Source organism: Fundulus heteroclitus, chromosome 23, assembly GCF_011125445.2.
Source record: "Fundulus heteroclitus isolate FHET01 chromosome 23, MU-UCD_Fhet_4.1, whole genome shotgun sequence".
Classification (NCBI taxonomy): Eukaryota; Metazoa; Chordata; class Actinopteri; order Cyprinodontiformes; family Fundulidae; genus Fundulus; species Fundulus heteroclitus.
The window spans coordinates 10808181-10831400 of NC_046383.1; the positions used below are offsets into that span (position 1 = coordinate 10808181).

A 23220-nucleotide genomic window follows, 5' to 3' on the forward strand; every position below is an offset into this window, starting at 1 on the left:
TGGGGTGGAAGTGAACTGAGGGGTTAGAGGAATTCAGGAGAAAGGTGTTAATAGCCTTTTCCTCGCTTCCTTTGTTAAACGCTGATTGTGTTTTCTTTATCAGCGGCATCTGTCTGAGCCGCTATGTGACTCTGTCAGTGGTCAGCCACAAAGAAAATAAAAGTCCTAAGTCCAGACATTAAAGTGTATTTTTGGGAATAGCTCATCAGACACACATTTCACTACAGCTGACATGTTCATTTGATGGTTATATTATGTTTTCCCCAGCGATCCGACAAGGATTAGGTGGGTATAGAAAAAGGAGGGATTGTGTTTCTTCCTTCAGTGACGGTGTATAGCAATGTTGCACATTCTGTACCTGTCACTATTATTTACACAATGACACTTTTTTTCTTTTAGGAGCTTGTGTCCTTGGTGATAAAAATCTTTGCAACAACAAATACCGGGTCATAAATCAGACAGACAACACACGGAGCCAGAGGAGGAACAGCCACAACCACAACAGGTGTTGAGAGGAAACCATTTGTCTTCCTGTGAGGGTGGTTTTACTCGTACTTGTGTGTGTGTGTGTGTGTCATTATATAAGACTTTATGGTTTGTAACTGTAGGAAAAAGGTTTCTGCAGAGTCTGCAAGCCTGTTCAGGCTCCATTTCTTTAAAAGAGATTTATTTAAACGGAAAGAAATAAACCGAAACCTCTTTATCCCACCAAAATCTCTTCTATATGCACCGACGCTGTATCAAGTTCAACGTTATACACACTGGTGTTGCTGACAGCAGAGATGCTAACACTCCCCACCCCGAATTCAAGTCTTAAAGGAGCATTGCGCAAGTTTAAAGGTAATTTTTTTTTCTTTCCCATACATGCCTTTACAATTACCCGACGTGTAAAATGAGTTTTCCTCTATTTACAGTTACATTTATATAGGCTCCATTTGACAGTTTATGAGACAGTGATTTGGGTCATATTCTCTGGGTATGACGCGATGCTCTCTCTTTTTTATCTGGCTCCTTTGTAGAGTCTCCGCTGCCCTTGACAAATTAGCTAGAGAACATGGGCTGTAAGTACTGGAGTTACCTAGAGAACATGGGCTAACTCCAGTACTTATAGTTTTCTTACGCCTTTGAACAAAAAAAAAACCGGTGCAGTAGATGCTTTTCCTCTTCATGCTCGTTCACAACACTGGTGTCATTTCAATAAGTCACCAGAGGGGGCAGACTTGTGCAAAACCTCTGGAACTTACGCTATGCTCCTTTAAATGACTTGTAGAAAATGTTTATTTAACATTTTTGCCATTCAGTCTGTCGACAATGTCACAACATATTATCCTTAGACCCATTTTATCACATCAATATTTAACCTCTTTTTAAAGTAAAATGATGCCAAAGACTGGGAAAAGCTTTACAATTAAAGTAAAATTATTGAGGTACAAGACTTCCCACTAAGACTTCATCTATTTCATACATTGAAATAGATGAACATTATGAAAGGGCACTACAGGAAGTGCTTTTTATTTTGAAGAATGTGACTCTACACCTGTTGATCCTCGAGCTCAAATTGCCCTCTTCTTTAGTACATAGCGCTTCTCTTCAAGGTGCCTTTAAAACCTATGATTAAGTAAGTGTTGCTTGACAGCAGCGCAGGGCTGTGCAGCCAATCAGAAGGACCCATGCACCCAAAATCCACATTTGTGTTTCTGGACAGATCAGCGTGAGCTACTCACATCAACTTTCAGAAACTTGAAATAAGGAAAGTTAAAAGAAAAATACAAAATAAAATTGAGATTTTTGTTACATGCTGGGTTAATACCATCCACCTTATGTCACATGAACATGAATGGCTGCTGTTTATAAGTTTAAAAAAATATATCAATATATAAGTAGTGAAAACTCTGGCGGCTTGACCACAGTATCGTTGCTTGCATTCCTATCCTCCGCATTATTGGTGAACATATGTGTGGGTGGGCTTTTCTCTGGCAAACAATCACATGCTTTGTTCAGACTACAGCTTGAAAAAAAAGCTACTCATAGCAACTAGAAACACTGAGCTTGGAAGGGATTTCAAGGTGTGCACCCTTCTCCATGGGTCCGAACCTGGACCCATGATTCGTCTCAAACGTCAATTTTACTCCGTATCAGACTTTAATCATAGATCAACTTCATCATTCAAACCCCCAGAGTTATTCATGTTTGCGCTGATGATACATAACTATACAAAATAATCTTTCAAATAAATAAAAAAACTGTCCATAAGCCATCTTAAATTTTAAATAAAATCCCACAACATTTTATAGGGGGGGTTTTCCACCATCACATTCCCCTCCTCGATGATCCTCGAGGTGACGTGTACCACAGATTAAAAGATGATTGTGAAGATCAGGAGTGAAGCAATTACTTTAATTGCTGTAAACGGTCAAATACATTTATGCGTAATGCTTCATGGTGGATTTACCAGATCTTGCAGATGGGAGAATCAGCAGGAAACGCAGTTTCAGGGAACAAATATTTCCTGGCCAATGATAACTGGCCAATATGCCGCTTTAGACTCTGAGTTTTGCATTCAACTACAATCTCCCAGGAGCTGAAAAGCTGCTCTGCAACCAGAGTGCAGTGCGCCTATGCTCAAAGCGACCATCAGCCTTCTGAAATACTTTGTACAGCGTTTTATTTTATTTTTTTTTTTGGGGGGGGGGGGGGGGGGGGGGGACCTCTCATTCTTCCTAGCCTCCGTCCTTCCTCTGAATGTCAATCCGAACACACAGAATTTCAACAAGGAGTATGGCTGCCATCCGACTTCTAAAGGCTGGTTCTCATGGCAGGATTTTAAACTAGTCGGCCGACAGACACCACGCATAACGATAAAAAGTCATTGGTATAAAAGGTTTGCTTGTGCAGTGTGTGGTGTCCGGTCAAAGGTGAGCTCCACACACCACACGTGAACAGATGTCCCTTGGGATCATTCGGATCAAACGTGAGTTCGGAGTAAATAAACACGGACGACGAGGAAAAACAATGGTGACAGCTTATGGACTAATTTTAGCAGAGAAAACAATGCAAAAATAAAAGGCGTTAAAGGAGTGGAGACAGTGCAAGCGGGGGGCTTTACTTTGCTGCACTATGATATAGAGGTGAGCTGTGTTTTTTCCCCTCACCACACTTTCTGATTGGCTACACTTCACATTCAACAGGCTGTGTGCTTGTTTGTCCTCGGGAAACACCGGGCCTACACGATCCCCGATTTGAGGTTGGGTTGGTCCAGATGTTCTACCGAGCAGACCCGATCACACTTAACACATCTGAAGATAGTCGGGGCCTGTCGTAAGGGGAAGATTGGGGCAAAATTGGAGCTAATTATCCTGCCATGCGAACCAGCTCTAAGACACTGAATTCCGACTTTACGTTTTTGTTTTAGTTTCTTTGCCATCAGTTTGGTGGTGGACAGCGTGGGCCCCTTCATAACCGTGGGTCCAGGGTAGCTGTCTCTGCCCCCCCACTGCCCGGCTACATGCGAGGAGCGATATAGAAGCTGAATAAGAACTCCTTCTGAACTTCTGAATAAACCGTGCAGCAAGTGATTTATTTTGAAGCATCTTGCTAATGAAGCTAGCTTGACGGTAAGGGAATAAGGACTTCAGAGTTTGGTTGGAGACACATCCCCGTGGTCATCATCAAGATGCCACAACAAACACAAACAGGTTGTTATGTATGATTGCAAACATCATTGGTGAGTAAATCAAAAGCACCCTTTAACAGGAGACTATTCTCTGTGAGAACTGTGGTCTGGGTCACAAATACTTTAAATAGCTGGTTAATTGTAGCGTTACATAAAACAGAGACACCTGGAAGCCACCTTCAACTCCTTTTTACTGCCTCATGCTGTTGAGACGCAATGAAAGCCACATATACTTGCCCTGATAAACAGCCACTTATATACACTATGGTAACTCAGACGGGACAAAAATCATAATTTACTCAAACGATCTACACTTACCAACAGACTTTAACCCCTGATTACACAGAATGAGGCCGAGACCTCGAGTTGAAGTTTAGTTTTGGGTCTTTAGAGCACATGTCTAAATCACGTCTAAACTCTTAGATTTTAAAAATTAAGTGTGACTATGGCCCTTTTTCCAGACTTCCAGAGGTTAAATCTATTTAATATTTAAGATGAAGCATCAAAGCATGTTAATGTGCCTAATCTAAAAGTCCTGCAGTGGCACACACTTGCTCTTCCAAGTGTTCGGGTAGACAAAGGATTGAAAAAATATGTTGCACCACTGGGTTTGAATGGATGCCAACAAAGCATCCCAAGAACACCTGGCTTTGGACCAAACAGCTCTGGAGAGAAAAGACCTTCTGCAGTTAAAGTCATCATGACTAAGCATACATTTTTTCTAGCATAACTAATTGACGCTTGCAGTGTTCCTGCATTGTTGCAACACCTTGAGATCACGTGTGAGTGTGCCCTTCAAGGTCGGTGCTGCCTGCAAGTTGTCGCCACCTCCATAATGTCAACTTCCACTTCTCTGCTAAACGTGACCACCAATGGGAATCTTGTTTTTCTTTCACCTTCTTTTTGTCAACAAGTTGTCAGCGTCTGCCAAAAGCTCATTACTGCAGTGTTTTTGCACTCTGTTTCTTAGAGGTCACATGTCAATCAAGCTCTAAGGGGGAGGGGGGATTCATGACATCCTCCTCTGTATGGCAGACATTACTTATATCACCATTTTTTAAAATGGAAGAAAAAATTGAAGAAAATATTTTTGTACTGGTAAAAATTACATAAAGACAAGTTTGCTTGTGTTTTTACACCATTTTCATGTAAAAATTCTATACTTTCCATTAATTTTCAGCCCAATACTAAATTTATCTGCAGACACAGTTGATGGACAGACAAATAGATGGATGATGATTGAGAAACGAAAGGATAAACAGATGGATGATTAAAAATGGACAGATGGATGGATGGATGGATGGATGGATGGATGGATGGATGGATGAACGGTTGGATGAGGGTAGGATGGATGGAAGAGCATTTGGATGTGTTTAAGAACTGACCTGGCTGCGGTCACTGCAGGTTATTTGCCTGAATAATGTGGTGTTTCTGTTGTAGACATCTATAGTAATAAAAATACTCTTTTAACTTAAACTACATTTTATCATATTTAATCTAAAAGGCAGAGGGATGTTTACAGCTTCAGTACTGGACTCTCATACAGAAACAATGCGAGACGGGTAGATTTCCGGACGCCAGAGAGTGTCCGTTCATTCCTCACACAGACATTAAGTAGGACCAATTGTGTACACCCATTCAGGGATTCAACAGAAGTCCAGTTGTTTTATTATTTAACCTTTTTTGGATTGATCATGACCTGGATGACTGAGAATCGTCACCAACATACACCCATTCAGGGGCGTGCACAGTATGATATCAGTGTTCCTTTCATCACATTGGTGGAGAGGATGGAGAGGATACTATAATGCAAACGTGTCCTAGCTGACACATCTTCACCTAATAAGTCATTCTGTCCAATCTAAGTATGTCAGGCTCTGTGTCCCCAGGGTCTGTTGTCTATCTGTTGTTTCTGTGGTAACTGGCTTTTGCAGCCCAGTCTCTGTAATCTCATAGTCCGTAACAGATGGATAGATTGATGGATGGATGGATGGATGGATGGATGGATGGATGGATGGATGGATGGATGGATGGATGGATGGATTGATTAGTGGATGTGTGGACAAACACATATGAAGGGTTGATTGGATGGATAAAAAGTTTGGATGCATATTTGCATGGAAGGATTGATGGAAGTTTGGATGATGGACGTATGAATGGATGGATGGTCAAACATGGACAAAGGGTTGGATGAGGGTTATTAGAATTGGGTGTTTTCTTTTCTTTTGTCTTTTAGAGATTAAAAACATCAGAAAAAAATTATAAAACTGCAAAAAACAAAACAAAAGAAAAACAAAAAAAGAACAACCTTTGTTCAAAACAAAATGTCCCTATATGACCAATCAGCAGCTGATGTCTACTCATTTCTGATGTAGAAAAAAAGTGAAAGCTGATATAGTTTAGTTTAGTTTTTTTTTTAAAGCTGCAAATTAGGCCGGAAAAGACTTCATTTATTTAACAGAGCAATAATTCCCTGAGGTCTTTTCATGTTAGAGCTTGAGAAGATGAAGGGGGGGAAAAAGAGCAGCGTAGAATCACATCTTTCAGGAGCAAGTTTAGTCTTTCTGTTTCTTCTTCTTCTTCTAACAACACTGTGATTACAGTATCAAATGTTGCTTCTGTTTTGAGGAGCTGACAACAGAGGCGAGGAAGGAGAGCCGGCAGCGGTTTTCTTGCCTGAGTGTGAGTTAAAATGCGTTGTGGGTGGAGGGGTTAGTTAGGGGGAAGGTGATGGTTGGGAAACCAGATGTCACTCCAGGCAGGTAGGAAGACGGGTGACGTTTTTTTTCTTTTCTTTTAACAACTTTTAGCTCCGAGCAGACAACAAATGCATTCTGCTGAATGACAATCCCAACCCCCATCTCTCAACTCAGCCTCCCTCCTGTCTGAAATGCCAAGAAATACAATAAAAGTCCAAGCTTCAGGTAGTCAGACTGAGGAGTGATCTGCTCTGAATGCTCCTATCGGTGCACCGCCTAAACATAGGTACCCTGCACATTTATCAGATTACTCTGAATGTAGAAGTCAACTCCTCTAAGCTTGAGGCCCTAGTTCTCAAACGGAAAAGGGTCGCCTGTTCCCTTTAGGTTGGCGGTCAGCCTCTGCCTCGAATGGGAGTTTGAATATCTTGCTGTTCTGTTCACAAGTGATGGTTGGATGGACCTGGAGATAGACAGACAGCTCAGGGCTTCGTCTATAGAAACGAGGTTGCTTCTCAGGACTGCTGAAAAAGAGGGAAAGCTCTTGAATTACCAGCCTCTACATGTCATGAGTCTCACTTATGGTCCTCCTTATTAAAAGGAGTTAGATGAGGTGGTCCAGTCTTCTGACCAGAATGTGTCCTGTGCACCTCCCTTTGGGGGCTTTCCAAAAATATCTCAATGGAAGGTAGATGGAGATAGATAGACCCAGAACTTGCAGGAAGGACTTTCCTTTCATGCCTGCAAACTGCCAGGGATCCGTCTGTGGGTGCTGGAAAAACCTTTCTGGGGAGAGTGGTGTCCGGGTTTGGCTTTTGGACCTACCTGACTCCCATAACTAAAAGAAAATGGATGAACGGCAAAGCTGAGCTGAAAGGCCACCCATCGAAGTTGCAGCCCTCTGGGCAAAACATATGCCCAGACTCCACCATAGAAATCCTACAGATAAGGAGCTTCATCCTCCACATCAAAGGGAATTGGCTGAGACGGATTGGACAGCTGATCCGGATGGCTCCTCTGCACCTTCACTTTTCTGGATATGTTGCACTGGGAGCAGACTGCAGAGCAGAACCAAAACTTAGTCTCTAGATAACTACTGGCCTGTGAACGCCTTGTATTATGAATTATGAGATGACAGGAACATGACAACAACAACCCGATTCGGGACACAATCGTCCAAGATGAGCTGGCTACATGAGGTGACTGGGTGCTGCAGTTCCATCATTAAGGGGAAGTTAAGAAAAAAACACTACAAGAAGGGAACTAAATGTAAGTAACATTTTCTTGAAATTAGTGTATTTTTTCCTTGAGCAGGAATAAGATTTATGCATTTAAATAACAATAACTCATCTCCATCATCTTATTTCAATTAAATTCAATTTTATTGATATAGCGCCAATTCATGAGACATGTCATCTCGAGGCACTTTACAAAGTCAAATTTAATCAGATTATACAGATTGGTCAAAAATGTCTTATATAAGGGAACCAGTTGATTGCATCAAAGTCCCGACAAGCAGCATTCACTCCTGGAGAAGCATAGAGCCACAGGGAGAGTCGTCTGCATTGTCCATGGCTTTGCAGCAATCCCTCATACCGAGCAAGCATGAAGGGACAGTGGAGAGAAAAACTCCCCATTAACGGGAAGGAAAACCTCCAGCAGAACCAGAACCAGGCTCAGTATGAACGGTCATCTGCCTTGACCCACTGGGGGTTAGAGAAGACAGAGCAGAGACACAACAAGACAAAAAAGCACAAAAGCACACATTATTTCAAGAGCGGGTTATCTAATTATCTTATTTTAGGAGTAAAATACTCATTCCATTGGCCAATATAGCAGCTCAAATCAAGGAAAAATACACTAATTTCAAGAAAAGTTTATGTACTTTTAGTTCTCGTTTTGCAGTGAAGCCGCTCCAGTGCCTCCATATTAAGTGTGTTAAGGTGGTGGGGGTGTCTGAGCTGGATGCTGAGGATACCCTAGAAGAGACCCAATCTTGAGATTCCCCAGAATGACAGAATTAGAGAAGCAACATCGGAACGAGTTCAGGTCTTTGCCTTGACCAACTGAATCACACAAGAAGACAACAACTCATCCCTTCCAAAAAGCACAGTCTTTACATGACAAGTTAAAGCTGCAATCTGTAAAAATCAGCGCAGAGAGAAAAAAAACGCAAAGTGAAGATAAAACGTTTAAGCCGACTTTGCTTTAAAGCGTCCGGACCGCGTCTGCGTGATGATTTAAAAGCCGCTTCCTTCATCCACGTTGAGCTGAGAGCCCGGTCGACCGATGCTGCGGCTCAACCAGCTGCCAGCTGCACTGTGAGTTAGAGTCCAAAGTCAAATATAAAAGCTCCCTGCTCCGTCCCACAGAGAAGCCTGGCTATTCCTGGTGCTGTAAAGTTACACAACTTTAACATTACAGGATAGCACGCTACTGAAATAACGAACAATATAAAAGGGCACTATATATTTAGATAACCATAAGTTCAAACAAATGTGGTTTTTGGGATAATGTGTCTATTTTAAGTCAATTTGAGGCCATAGTTTGAAATTGCTTGCTGCCTTGCTGCAAGGCAAAAGCATCAAATCTCACATGAGCTGGTAGTCTTCTTCCTGGAGACTAATATAAAGGATTTTATTTTTGCAACTGGTAAAAAGTGTGATGGACATATAGAGTAATTTCTTGCCCTTTCACCCTCCCCCCTTCATTCTTTATATTTTTGTCTCCTGCATATTCTTCCTCTCTCCTTATCACCACCATCTTAACTTGATGTTCAACTTAGATTTAGTCGTTTCTCCTTAATTGCTTCCTGTCACACCCATATATTCATTTAAAGACAGCTTTTTAAAGCACACAATCAAGACAAGATCTTGTGAACATTTTCTGTTCACAAGATCTGCACGCTCCTTTGTACAGAAACCCCTAAAAAAAACTTCAGCTCCCTCCACAGATCTTCTAACTGTGGTTTGGAGGCCTGCTAAGCACCTCCACAACCTTAACATGATTCTTCTTCAGTCATTCTCTTGCTTAAGAGAAAATGAGCTTTTTAATGCAGTGAAACCCATCCACATTACTTTTACTGAGAGAAGAAGGGCAAAGGTATGATGGACCGCTGTATGTAAATTATTTTAATTCTTTACAGCGGAGAGTCTTATCAGTGGTGTTCTTGGGCAACTTACACCTCCTATCAGATCATTTAATGGATACTTTGTTGTTGTGGGATAAAACGTCACCTTTTTTCATGATCATTCATGCAGATGATTGTTGGTAATTTGATATTTCATCACGGGCTCCATTGTTTCCTTCTCATATTTTTTCAGCCCCTTTTAAACCTCCTGCAGATCTACCGTCTTGTTCTGTCCTTTGACATGTTTTTGATTTTTTTCTACAGTGATGAAGAAGTTAGAGAAAAACAATAGAAATGATCAGTGGACAGGAACTCTTTATAGCCACAGTTAAAAGACCAAGATTGATTCATTGAGCTGTGGGTCCACAATTATTTCATCCCAACGTACAAAACAAATGAAACATTTGAATTTTAGACAAAGAGGGAAAACAAACCTGGAAAAGCTTCAGCTTGATTGGCTGCGACCGGTGATCAGCTGACCAGAAAACTCTCAGACACCGGATCTCTTTCCAGTCAGTGAAGGCACCACACTAGCAGCGCTAACCAGCCACACCTACATTTAGCTAGATGAAGCACTAAGATGTAACAAGCTATTTAAAAGGAAACGTCTTTTTCATGACATGGAGATATTTCTGTGAGAGAGCAAGCGTTTCAGCAGATAACATGAAGGCTGAACAGTGTAGAAAAAAGCTTTCAAAGTTATTCTTTTGAGCTATCAACCTCCATTTGTCTTGAAAATCTCAAGAGATTTAGGATCTACATGCTCTAGAAAATCTGTCCTTATCGTCAGATTGATGTTTTAGAAAGCTACGCTAATTGTGAATAAAAATTGTTGTTCTAGTGCTTCCTTATTTACTGTTTTTAAAAAGAAATCGGACACAGCTCATTCCGCTACAGACAGCTCAAACCTTTTCATAACCAGAGATTGAAAATCGGCTCCAAATTCTGATCGGTGCATCTCCAAGCTCAATTAACCCTTTAATGCTTTATACTTTACTTCCAAGGGGGTCAAAGTTCTATTAATTAATTGTTGTATCTTTTTAAGTGTTCAGAAACTGCTGTATTTTTACTTTGAACCCTTCATCGCTCATATTTGACACTACTTAGGCTTTTACCTTTCTCTTATCCACGACAAAAAAATCCCTGAGCGAGACAAAAAAACAAACAAAAAAAAACAGAAGAAGCTGTTTCAGACTTGAATCTTCTTGAATCAAGTCTGATCAGGATGCTGAAAAGTTTGGGCTCTTCTGTCTTCTCCTTTTGACACCATGATGTATCACCACCTCTCTGTGGCAGATTGAGGTTACATATAGGGCCTCCCTATATCCTGAGCTCTTCGCCGTTTCTGACTGAGCAACCCCCACCCAGAATTCAGCCTAAAGCAGGCGTACACCTGGAGGAGGTATGCGGCCAGAAACCGAAGCCCAGCTATCATGTGTTGCGTTTGACATCAGGCTTTCTGCTGCGGCGTCTCATCTGAGGAATGGAGGTTTGCTGTCACTTGCCACCGGGTTCTCCGAGCCCCACAAGAATTCAAAGGCATGCCACGGTCGACCCGATAAGAGCTCGTAGGTAGAAAGCAAAGCTGCGCCTCACCTGGGTGGGTATTATACTTTACATGCCAGCGCTAAAGATCATATTAGATTAGATGAAACTTTAAACCGTCTGATCGCTGAGGGGGAAGTTTGGGAGAAAACAGGATACAGATAACAGAGCGACGCAGCGCTGGAGATAAAGCTGTGTTTACAACAACTGAGCCCTGAGGGACAAATACAACAAATGAGCAAGTAAATAAACAAAGATATCTCTGAGCGGCATGTAACTATTGAATGGCCGCTCATTTGCTGGAAGCTGAACTTGAAAACGCCGGGGCGCTTCAACGAGAGCGTCACAGATTTCACTGGATAGCTTTAGAGACTCCATGTGCTGTGAAACACAATATTACATCTCCAGAACAAGTATTATGATGTCCAGTTTATTTTTCCACAATATAATGTGCTTGGTATTGAGAACAATCTTCCTTCTTCTCTGTCGTTTGTCTCCATCTCATCGTATAAAGCTATAAACCGTCGACACACCCTCATTGCCTCCTCCCTACCAGCCTCATATTCGGACTCTTCATTAAATCTGCTCCTTTGCACGTGTTCAAACCACTTCTCTCTTGGTTCCTGAACTTTGAACTGTGGTCAATCTGATCCAGGAAGTGTTCTGGACCTGGTCCTGGAGTCAGGCAAAGGCCACTGATCCAGCAGGGTCAACCAGGCAGCCCCTCTGCTCCGCCTCCACTGCTCCAGCTATTCTGTGACAGCATGAAGGACTGTTGCCAAATATTGGGCTTTCCGGTGCCGACGCTTGACCAGATTGCTAGTTCTATGTGGCTACAGAGCACGGATGGGTGGGATCGGCTTGAATCACAGCCCCAAAGAAACTAGATTGGATCCTACAGGAGAGCAGGATAGGAAGATCTAACAAAACAAATGGCTGCAGAAAAAAAATCAGAAATCCACTGGATATTGCTGCACACGTCCTTCTTAGATATTTGAATGCAATACGTATAACAACAACAAAAAAAGCTGTATGATGAAAGCTTTGCACTGTGATTCTGGGAAAAGCTGGTTGGTGTAAATGTTATACAACGGTGTATATTCAAAATAAGGCTATTTAAGGATCTGTTTCCGTGCTCAAAACAAGCTTTGGTCCTGCTTTGTGTCAGAGAGTCACATGAAAGAAGCAAGAAAGCATCGCTTTTTTTTTTTTCCCCTTCTCTTTCCGAAGCTGCACTGACAAACATGTCTAAGTGAAACAATCGCTGCGACAGTGCAATCTGTGTTTTCACAAAAAAAGGCTCCAGAGCAGCCGACTGTGCTTAAACGCGGTCGTTGCGCATATCTGTCTCAGGACCTGCATGACATTTCTTTCATGTCCGTGACCTCCGAAGTCTCAACATACAGTGGGTATTTATGTTTAGGTGCAAACACGCTGCATATTTTAAAGCAATGCCTTTCATGTCAAACAAAGAATGAAGTATAGCTCGTTTTCAGGATGAGGGATAAACAGGATTTCTTTGAAAGAAACAAGACGGGAGCGTTGAGTAAACTCTTAGAACATCGGCCATCTGCATCAAAAGAGAACGATCTGACAGGAACAGCTTTCTTATGTATATATATATTATATATATATATATATATATATATATATATATATATATATATATATATGTGTGTGTATAGTCCAAACTCTGATGCATTCTTCCTGAAACTTTTCCCAGCTTCTTTGACTCTCGAGGTTCGTCTTTGACGGAGGACAGTAGCAGTTTCTCTGCTCGGCACAATGTGAATCACGTGGCAGATGAACACAGAGAAACAAATCTTCCACACAAAGGAATGTTTGTACGATTCCTCCCAGTCCACAGTGAGATCACGAGGGCGTTCAGTGACACAGCACAGACCCGACGCAGACCTCATGGAAAAGCACACCAATGTCTCTCTGCAGCGAAAAAAAATAATTTCTTATCTGCTTTCTTGTTAAGCAAAAAGTTTAAGAAGAAAGAAGAGTAAAAAAAAAAAAAAACCGCAAATATCAGTTGTTGTAGGCAAAGTAAGAACGACAAAGTTCTAAACTGATAAGCTTGTGCGAACAATATTAAAAACTAATCATGTATGCCGTTTAATGATCGTCCAAGTCTTAAAATTTTATCTCAGCATGCCTATCTAGAGTTTGTGGTCTAATCCTAATTTTGCCACGTTTCCACCTCCCCAAATGTTATATTATTTTTTTAGTATTTTTGCCCAGCACATTTTTTTTTGTTCACAGACCTCATTGTCTATGTTTATGTTCTGCCTTCAGTCATGCTCATATGGATTTACTTAAACCATTTTTATAAAGTATAGAAAAATTATACCACAAACAGCTGCAAGGGCTTTTCTAAAATGGTGTTCTGCTGCATAAGTCTGCAATTATCATGGATTTTCTCTAATGCACATAGGGTCAAAAGCACACGGACAGGCCAAAATATGTACATACACTGTCCTAAATATTTCTATAAGGGTTGAAGAAGATACTGCAGAGAATGTCTTAACTTGAAAAGACTACTTATAACTTCTGGTAGGTAGTCATGAGGGGCGACTGCAAGGAAAGTAACTTTGTCAGCAAATAAAGGATCGGTTTGCCAGATCTCTTTAGATTGGCCAAATCCCAGAACAACCAGGAAGTCTAGGAACTGAGATGAGATCTAAGACGGAGAAGTGTACATTAACACTAGTTGGGGAAGGTTTTGAAAGCCACTTTTTACACAACTGCAGGTTTCAGAACCGGCGTACAAGTGTACAAGTTTTGGGAAAACTAACAAAGTTCAAGAGCCTTGTGAACTGGAAACTGCTAGAACACCGATGTCCTCGTCAGAGACCTGCCAAATGCCTTCAGAGAAAATGTTATGGCTGGACGAGACACCAAAGGTGTTTGGCAACAACAGCGATAAATCTGTTGGGATGAGTCTAGATGAGGCTTTCCACCCTAATAACACTATTAGCTGTAAAGCATGGTGGTGGTAGCGTCATACTGCAGGGCTGGCTCAGGGCTAGTTGTAATGTTGCAAGCTGATGGTGTAATGAGGAATGAGGACCACGATCAAATTCTTTAACTTTACATCAAACTGTGTCCAGTGGGGACTCTGACACATTCCAGCTTTAAGTGGATGAAACAGTCCTCAGCTCCATAGAAGATGTATGGATAATGCTTTAAAGTCAAGTCCTTGCCAGGAAACAAACAAACTAATTATGCCAAGAAGAGCCGTTAAACTTTCACCCAGAATTAATGAACAAACCCGGGAACTTAACTTCTGCTTTTAAAAATCAGTGTAGTTTTATGTTCTATAATCAATAATTGGGACTTAAAGTAATTAATAAAAGCCATAAATCTGAACTATATAAATTTGTTTTCTTCCAATAAACAATATTTTATACTTTTCTGTTTTTCCTAATTAAAATGTATGTAGAAAAACTCACTTCTGCCCCAGAATACTTGTTGGTCCGAGCCACGAGCTCATCGAGGGAAACGTTCTCTGCTACGGGCATCTTACAGAACTGCAGGGAAAATATCTCCCGTCTGGTCGCAGCATCAGGAAGAGGAACATAGACAATCCGGTCAAGGCGGCCTGGACGCATCAGAGCCTGAGAGACAGGAAGAAAAACAACACGGTTCATCATTTACTTCTTTTTTTTCTTATTTCCACAAGAACGTTCTGAACTGCCCTAAAAAAGTGCTCGCTTGCTACGGCGAAGAGGTGGAAACTGAAACTTGGACTCGGAGAGCTAAAAGCCTGAGAATCAAACAGTGCAACCGGCATTTTCAGCACAGAGACAATGTCCAAGTTATCTGATAAAGCCTCCACTTCCTACAGATCACATCTCTGTGACCCCAAAACAGTCCTTGAGCACCCGAAGCCGCCGCCGTCTCGCTTGTCAGACGTCATTAGGTGGCAGGCGCCTCTGCAGCCGGACAGACAAATATGGCCCGTCTACTTTCGCCGTCCTCAGCCTCAAAGTGACAAGCTGTGGTGAGGAATGCATTCTGACAAGCGTGGTAGCTGCAGGAGTTTTTTTTTTTTTATCTTGTTTTGTTTTTGGTTATTAATTGAATGCAACCGAACGCTGGAGGAGTCTGAGCAGCGACGGACAAACAATCAACCGATTCTAAGAGTCAGTGGATGTAAGGCGCTGGATCTGGGCCAGAGAGGCCACATCGGGGCCAAAGCGGGGCCGGCCGAGACGAAGCAGGAGATACATGCAGACGCAAGCCAGGCAGGAGGTCACGTCAGAAGTGATCAGTGTGGGCTGGAGGAACTGGAATGGCAGCCTTTGAGCTCCTCTTCATGCATCATTCTGCTGCCGTTGGCTGCTTTACAAGTCTACCAAGTCCTTCATGAGTCAAACACGCAGTGACAGCTTTGAGTTTTCGTCTTTTTACCGTATTATCAACAGCTCGGAATAAACGTGCATTACAAAAATAAAAAAAATTCTTGGTGTGGGATTCTCTAGAGTAGATGGACAACGAGGGAAGGTACAACAAATGTATTTCAATCATTGCGAGTCACAGTTGCACGCCGAGGGTCAGCATCATCTTTGGGACACTGGTTTCCTCACTGAGGTGCAGACCATAGCCTCCCAAAAGCAGTTTTGTTGGTGCCGTCACAACTAAGGTGAACTCAAGTTTGGACCATTTTTCCTTTAGAGATGCACGAGAGCCAACCATCAGGATCAGCTGAAGACTGGAAACAAGGAAGCTGCTCAGTCGGGCTCTATACTGCCTCTATGAAAAAACACACAGCCAACTTCTGGCATCTATTAACGTTTTAGAGCTTATAGTTTAACCCAAAACTTTTCTTAGCACTAGCAGATTAAGCTTTAAATGAATCTTTTCATTTTACAGACATTTATCTTTTGACCTGTAATAATATTAACGTTTAGGAGGCGCTCAGCCAGACATCAAACCTGAAACTGTTAGACAATCTGTGGAGGCAGCAGAGGGATAATTAGGGTGATGGCAAAGAGGCCTTTCAGACTCAAAGACTTAATAAATCATCAAAACCGCAGTGGAAACATGAAATAAAGATGATCAGCATTTATAAGGGTATAAATAATTTTCCTACATGTCTTTTTTATTGCAATGTAAATGAAATCATGCATTATTCTTTTTAAGATACGCACTCATTTTGCATGTGTTGATTATCTTTTGAGATTTGTCTGTTCTCATTTACTATTGGAAAATATTGATCTGCCAGGGGTATGAATAATTCTGGGCTCAACGAGATCTTGAGGCATTAAGAATGAGCTGGAAAATGGTGACGACATCCCCAGATAAAGCCAAGCATGCTTTGAGAGAGCAAAGCACGACATTAAAGCAACCAGAGGTGGCTAGTAACATTTATTCAGTCACAGTACATGAGTACATTTTTAAATTAAATTTACTTTTAGGAGTAGTTTTACTGCGCTGTACTTTTAACCTTTACTTGAGTAATATTATTTTGACTAAAAATGCACTAGAGGCACACAGCTACAGTTTATATTTAAGTGAGACTTCTTGTTTGTACACCAGATTTGTTGTCTTAATGTTATTCTCTATCTGCTGAGCTCATTGAGTCATTTGGAGGTCAAGCGAACATAAAGTATATGGTAGATATTGTTATTCGAAGTACTTAGCACTGTTTTAACATACTGTATGTACCTGCTGTAAGTACTGGTTCCATTAGTTTTATGCTAAAAAAAATATTTAGAAAAGCATTTATTCTGCCTAAATGTGTTAATTTGTAATCATGTAATTTTTGTATATTTTCCTATTTTAGTCTAAAAAATACCAGAATTTGTACATAACTTTAGATTTGTGTCTGTATGATCACATCATTTTTAAATATTAAATCAGAAATCGGTACTTGCGTCGCCAACTTTCATAATACGTTTTGTACTTTTTTTTTTTTTTATTATTTAACCTTTATTTAACCAGGAAAAAAATCCCATTGAGACTAAAAACCTAGTTTTCCAGGGAGTCTTTGCCAAGAGGCAGCAAAGTTACACATTAAACAGAGATACATTAGATTAAATGGCAGGTACATAAAAATATATATATATATCAAGTAAAACAATTATGGGTAACTGAGGCCGTCTCAACTTCTTTAATTTTCAACATAAAAGTGACTTTTTACTTTAAGTAATGCTACTCCCACTTGAGTACAATTTCTGGCTACTCGACCAAACCTATATTGACCTATTTTACACATGCATCACGGTTGTGGACAAGCGATAACAATGTGAATCTCAGACATCCACCAACGTCTGGGCAGAGAGGGGAGCGACGCTTTGAGGCTCCAGCGTTTGGCTGGACTGATAAGAGCGATCAGCTGGGCAGTCTGGAGTTAAAAAGCAGGTTCCATCCCTCTCCTAAGTCTCGTGTCCGTCTTCTAAAATATGTGAAGAATTTATTCCGCTGTTGGTTAATCGACTTTCATGGGAATCATCAGTGAAGTGAAAATGGCTGAAGACTTTTCTGTCAGATATGACAACCGGATCATTCCTAGAGAGCAGAAAGCCGGCGGGTCCTCCTGTGTGCTCCGTGTGCTGCACATGCATTAAACCTGGCTAAACTCTAATGATAAAGCTCTAATCATTTATCATTCAGGGTATGTGGAGCTATGGCTCAAGAAACACATCTCGTCAAAACCTTCCAAACTTTCAGATGGCAGTCTAAGATTGTCAGTGATTTATGCTTTAGTTAAGGTTAGAGCTGCATTACATATTGCATCACACTGATCACATGGTATCGTGCGCTCAAACGCTGCTCACCAGTTAAACATCTGGCCAGACGTGCACTTCTTTTAGCTTGCGGTGCGCTAACACTAGCAGAAAACAGTGGGAATGAAGGAAAGATGTAAAAACAAGTCAGGAAAATGCGGCTTAATTATAATCAATTCAGCGCCAATGTTGCAGGAACGGGTTTCCCCGATGTTCTGTGTGGGGCCTTTAGTTTGATGTGCATTAAATAACCAGTATCTATATGTATTCTCTCACACATGCATGGCTATAAAATGCACATAACAATAAATAAATGATATAACATTATTACAATGCGTCAGTGTTATATTATTTTAGTAGCGTGAGGAACTATTTCTGCTATTAAATAAAACAGATTATATAACGTTGAAAATTTTAGTTTTTTGATGCAATGTAGAGATAGATAGATATAGATATAAAATGTATTATTCTGCAGTTATTAAAGACACAGAAACAGGATTTTTAGTTTTCTCAAGAAAACTGCTTAACTCTCGTCACCCCACCACTGAGTATGAATTAGTCTCCTTAGCTTGTGTAACGTTGTACTCGATGTAGGTAGTTATTACAGTGCTTATGCAATTGCTAATTTGTTAATTGACACCATTACTCTTTGTGCCGTAAGCCTGGGGGTGGTGGTAGTTAGCAGAATACAGTGGGAGCTGAAACGGGTGTCTTATCTCACTGCAGAAATCATGGACCCACAGGAACAAGACGTCCAAAATGCACTGCAGGTCAGAATCAGACATACTTTAATAATCCCAGAGGGAAATTACTTATACGGTAAGCCGATAAAAACAATCCGGCTTTTTAGAGCTTGCTTTGTTTTTTTTCCACATAAACTAATTCCAGCGAACAGAGGCGATGGGCAGCTCGCCTGCCTTTTATCTGCTGGTTTTCCTGTGTGTCTGTGGAACACGAGGCGACGGAAACCGTAGCTAGGCTCTGGTAACCACAACAGGGCCACGGCTGACAAGCCGGCGATGGATCACGAGTGGAAATTCTCGTTTTGCATGCCTTTGCATTATTCCACAGATTTATTTGGAAGCAGCTGGGGAACCGTCCCTTATCAAGTAACAGCAATGCTATTTATTTATGAAGATGGGTGGAAGATAAGAACTAGGTTGGAAAGATCTTTCAAATAAAAACTCAAAGGATTCCAGACTTGACTGGGTTTACAATTTTCGACGGTCCCGCTGCTAAAGGTAAAATGGAGGTTAAAAAAAAAGGAAAAGAGCGTGGTGGAGGTGAACCGGGTGCAGTGGGGACTTCAGCCTGTTTGTCACAGCAAGTTGAGCCGGTAGCAGTGAAGCGTGCTGCATTATGCGGAGGACGTGCCAGGGACACTTCCTGAGTTGCCCGCTTTGGAAGTATCTGCCGGCTGCATGCCAACACAAACCTGCTGACCTCCAGCAGAACGGCGCGCGCAGAATGCAGACTTCCAGCCATTCTGACAAAGACGTGCACGCACGTACGCTCGCCTGCGTGCAAACAAACAAACGCAAATCGGTCCTTCCAGTCTCTCCTTTTTTTTTTTTTTTTTTGTTCAGTTTCAACGTGAAACCTGCTGCTTTATGAGCCGTTATTTCCCTCCTAACATGAAGGAGACGAGCCTGCAGCGCTCCCAGAGAGTGGAGCCCAGGCCTCAGCTTTGAGACTGCTAAACTCATCTGACTGCCCTGCAGGAGAAAGAAAGGCCTTTCTCCCCCCCCCCCCTTCCCTCTCAGCAAGAGCACGGGGCCAATCCATCACTTAACAACATACACTTCCTGCTCTCAAGGATCCGGGGGCTGCTGCGGTGGCGTTGGGTAAGAGGAGGAGGAGGTAATGGGGGGACCCTGAAAGACAAATACTTGGCATGTCGGGTAAGCGTTGATGGGCTCCCCCCCCCACCACCACCACCACCTTAACGGTATCGCTCCACCTGAAGCTTCGACTCGACTGGCAGGAGGGAAGAAGAGGAAGGAGGGGGGGGGGAAAAAAGGACAAAAATAGCCGAAAGGAATTAAGAGAGCCTACTTAAAGGAGCTGGAAGACCAAAACCCTGCAAACAAACGCAGATAAGTAGCGTGAGATGAAGCAAATCCCCACAGACAACTCCAGGTTCAACAAATTCCCCGTTGTTTTAACATGAGTCTGCATGACGGATTGCATCCAGCTCATTGCACCACTGACATGATAGGCACCATTACACACGGGCCATTAGTAATTAGAAATGCCCCCAGGTAAGAAATACCAACTGGCTTAAAGTCGACGCTGAAGTTCGTCCCAAAATCTGGGTGAAACAACAACGCATGTGGTGATATAACGAAGAATCGTTATTAAACGTGATGTGCTGGGATAGGAAACGGCCATTTGAACCCAGCAAGAGAAATAAAAAAATATTTAAAAAAAGGGAAAATAGTCTCTGCGCCAAGTTTCACTGCCGATAACAACAGTAATCATTCCAGGAATTGCAATCCTCCTCAAGAAGTGATCACCCCCTAATGACAGACGACTTCCTATCTGTGAAGGCCAGTGCCCCTCATTAACCACCCAGGAATGCTGGGAATCTTCTGCTGGGAGCGCTGCTGCTCCTGCGGCGCATTCTTGGCCGGCTTCTATCTGACCCGCCGAGCTGCGTCTGCCGGCTGTTTACAAATGGACGCCCACGCCATTCAGGTGTCTCCCGCTTAGCCCCGAGCACGACGCCGCTACATCAGGACGACACGGGCAAATGGGGGGGGCGAACGCGGTCCGAGGCGCCGGACGTGGCAGAATCTCAGCCCGATCGTCGCCGCTGCTTTTTAGCCAACGTAATAACAGGCTGTCTGAGCAGCGCGGGCCGCCTGGGGAGACGTGAGTTGACTTTGCTCCCCGCCTGAAGGCATTCGCTGCATGTGGTTTCCGAACCTGTCAGTCTGCAATCCTTTCAAGCCGCCGTGAGTCATGCCGACTCGGGAGATGGGCCGCGTTGGATTCGTGCAGAGCTCACGCCAAAGAAAATAAAGATAATCAAAAAAATAAAAACACACGCCGCACAATGGGAAGCGAAAGCTCACACAGAGGTCACCGAGGTCTGGGATGACTTTGGAGGTTTTGAGGGAAGGGCGGCGACTAAACGCTGACACAACGCAGCACCTGTCGAGTTAATAACAGCCTTTTTTTTTCCACTCTTCTGGACAATTTGTAAAGCTGGCAGCTGACATCTGTAAGGTGGCAGGCTTCTTCCTTGATGGATCTCCTTTATAGGAAAAAGCTAAACATTTTAACACAAACGGCTGTTTTCCGGTTTTCCTCATTAATCCAGATCAAAGTTGCCGTGTTTGTGTTTCTCAAGAAGCTTCCTGTCTTTCACCAGGGTGCAAAAAGTTCCCGTCACCTTGTGCAGAAAAAGGAAAAAATGCTATTTTTCCATGCTACTTACCATGAAGCATTCCTGTCATGGCGAGCAATATTTTAAATAAAACACACCCCGGGCTGAGCGTACGAACACACAGCGGCATTTAACTGATGCGTGTCGAATATGTTTTCATCACAGAGATTAGACACCCTCAACAGTGGGTCAATAATGACTTTCATGTAAAATAAGATAAAAAGACTTCAACATACACCCTCTTTTAAGCCTAGGGTTTTGATACCAGGGCATAAGGAAAAGGTTTTCCCTTCATAAATTACATTTTTGTCTTCACTATGCTATTCCTGAATCTAGAAACATTCTGGGGGCCGGATGGAAAGCTCTGGTGGGCCGGATGTGGCCCGCGGGCCGCCGGTTGACGCTCACCAACAGAGAAGATCCAAATTCCCCATTTCTGCCTCTCTGTTTAACCATCTGGGAAGGATTTGAAGGAAATCCTTCACAACGGGTAAGTCAGCTGCCAATTTCCCCAGATGTTGATGTACCAGCCAGGTCAGACTTTGCAAAACTTTGAGATACTTAAAAATCCTAAGAGCTTCAGCCCAGACTCTACAGGCCTCGGGTAGCAAGTTAAAGGTTAAAGATCACGGCAGGACAACTAGAAAGTCACTGAACGAGTATGGTGTGTTTGGATGGGTTGAAGGAGAACACCTAAACAGAATATTGTTCGTCTGATTGGCCATTTAGACTACAGGAAAACACCCTTTTGGACCTAATTAGAGATGTTTGGCCATTTTGCATGTTTGGAGAAAAGCACAAACGCCTCACACCAACTGTGAAGCATGATGGGCTTTTTTGCAGTTCCCCCAAATTCCCTTAGAGTCACACGTGAGACCAGCGGGGTGCAATGTGGAGCGGGGTCCATAACTGGAGGCCATTCGTCCTCGGCGCACCCGTCCAAGGTTCAACTTCTGACCCCAGGAGCTTGTTCTGCATGTCTTCTCTGCTTCTCTCTGCTCCCTATCCTGTCTGATCAGCATGAATAAAAGGCCACGAGAGGGAAAAAAATCTGATAAAGTCACACAGAAAACATCTACATAGAGCTACTGCAGCAAAAGGTGGTTCTAAATCATAGGGTGCACCTAGTTTCCCATTTTGGCTTTATCTCTTTTCAATAAATAAAAACAGAGCAGAATATTTTTGCGTGTTTTTGAACACTTCAGGTCTCATGGAAATAAATGTAGGACCTGATACCAATCAGATCATCTCAGTGTAAAACCTGAGAATCGGAAGATTCTGTATTTTCTTTTCATTATAAGGAACGCTGCCTTTAATTAAAGCTGTAATTAAAAACATCAACTATTGGGAAATGTCATACGGATCGTGCATGCGGCCCCTTGAGGTTCCTGTGCAGAAAAACACGCCATGAGCTCACTTCTCCTCTTCGGTTTGAATTCCACACATAAGATTTACAACGGCCATCGAAGGTTTTTTTCAGAGCACATCGCTCCAATGAGATGACATAATTTCTGCATGAGGCCTCGCTGTCTGCAGAGGGACACCGAGTCTGCTTTGTGTCAGAGCCGATTCTGATGTGCGAGAGGATCAGAGGAGGAACGAGCAGAGAAAGAGTAAATCACAGGCGGAGGGGAGGGGAGGGGACGGCAGAGCCGAGAGGCCTGAGAGCGACGGAGAGGGAGAGACCGGAGTTGGCAACCAGTCAAAAACATGAGAGGCTTTCACTCTGGATTTTGCCCTTGAGTCAAACTTGCATCCGGCAGGCGAGGCCACCGTGTCCAAGAAGCAAATAACTCTGGCGCTGTTAACCCACTGCAGCCCCACATGCTCCGCGCAGCCAGGAGCAAGTCAAGATGTGAAGTCTTAAAAAGAAAGCAAGCACCACGGGAACAAGTGGAAACCTCTGAGACTTGGCGCTGAAACGCAGCTCGTTCCGAGGCTGGATTATCCACCGCTTCCCAAAAAGGTTTTCCAACTAAACACAGATCAGAAAATATAGATAAAAAAAAAAAAAAAAAGCTGAGTTTTTGCGATGTAAAAAAAAA

General features: G+C 42.5%; 1 protein-coding gene across 2 annotated transcripts in view; it reads right to left on the reverse strand.

Annotated features, from left to right (window-relative positions):
* The window catches only part of spata5 (spermatogenesis associated 5), a 155448-nt gene that overhangs the window by 12558 nt on the left and 119670 nt on the right, over window positions 1–23220 (reverse strand). The window contains exons 16-17 of one of the 2 annotated variants that reach the window (XM_036127385.1): window positions 14506–14670; window positions 12891–12988 (exon numbers count right to left, since the gene is read on the reverse strand). In XM_036127385.1, the coding sequence (XP_035983278.1) occupies window positions 12932–12988; window positions 14506–14670 (222 nt within the window). In that variant the 3' untranslated portion in view covers window positions 12891–12931. Of the gene's footprint in view, window positions 1–12890; window positions 12989–14505; window positions 14671–23220 lie in introns of those variants that run through there. The other variant, XM_012879217.3, reaches the window with a different exon arrangement.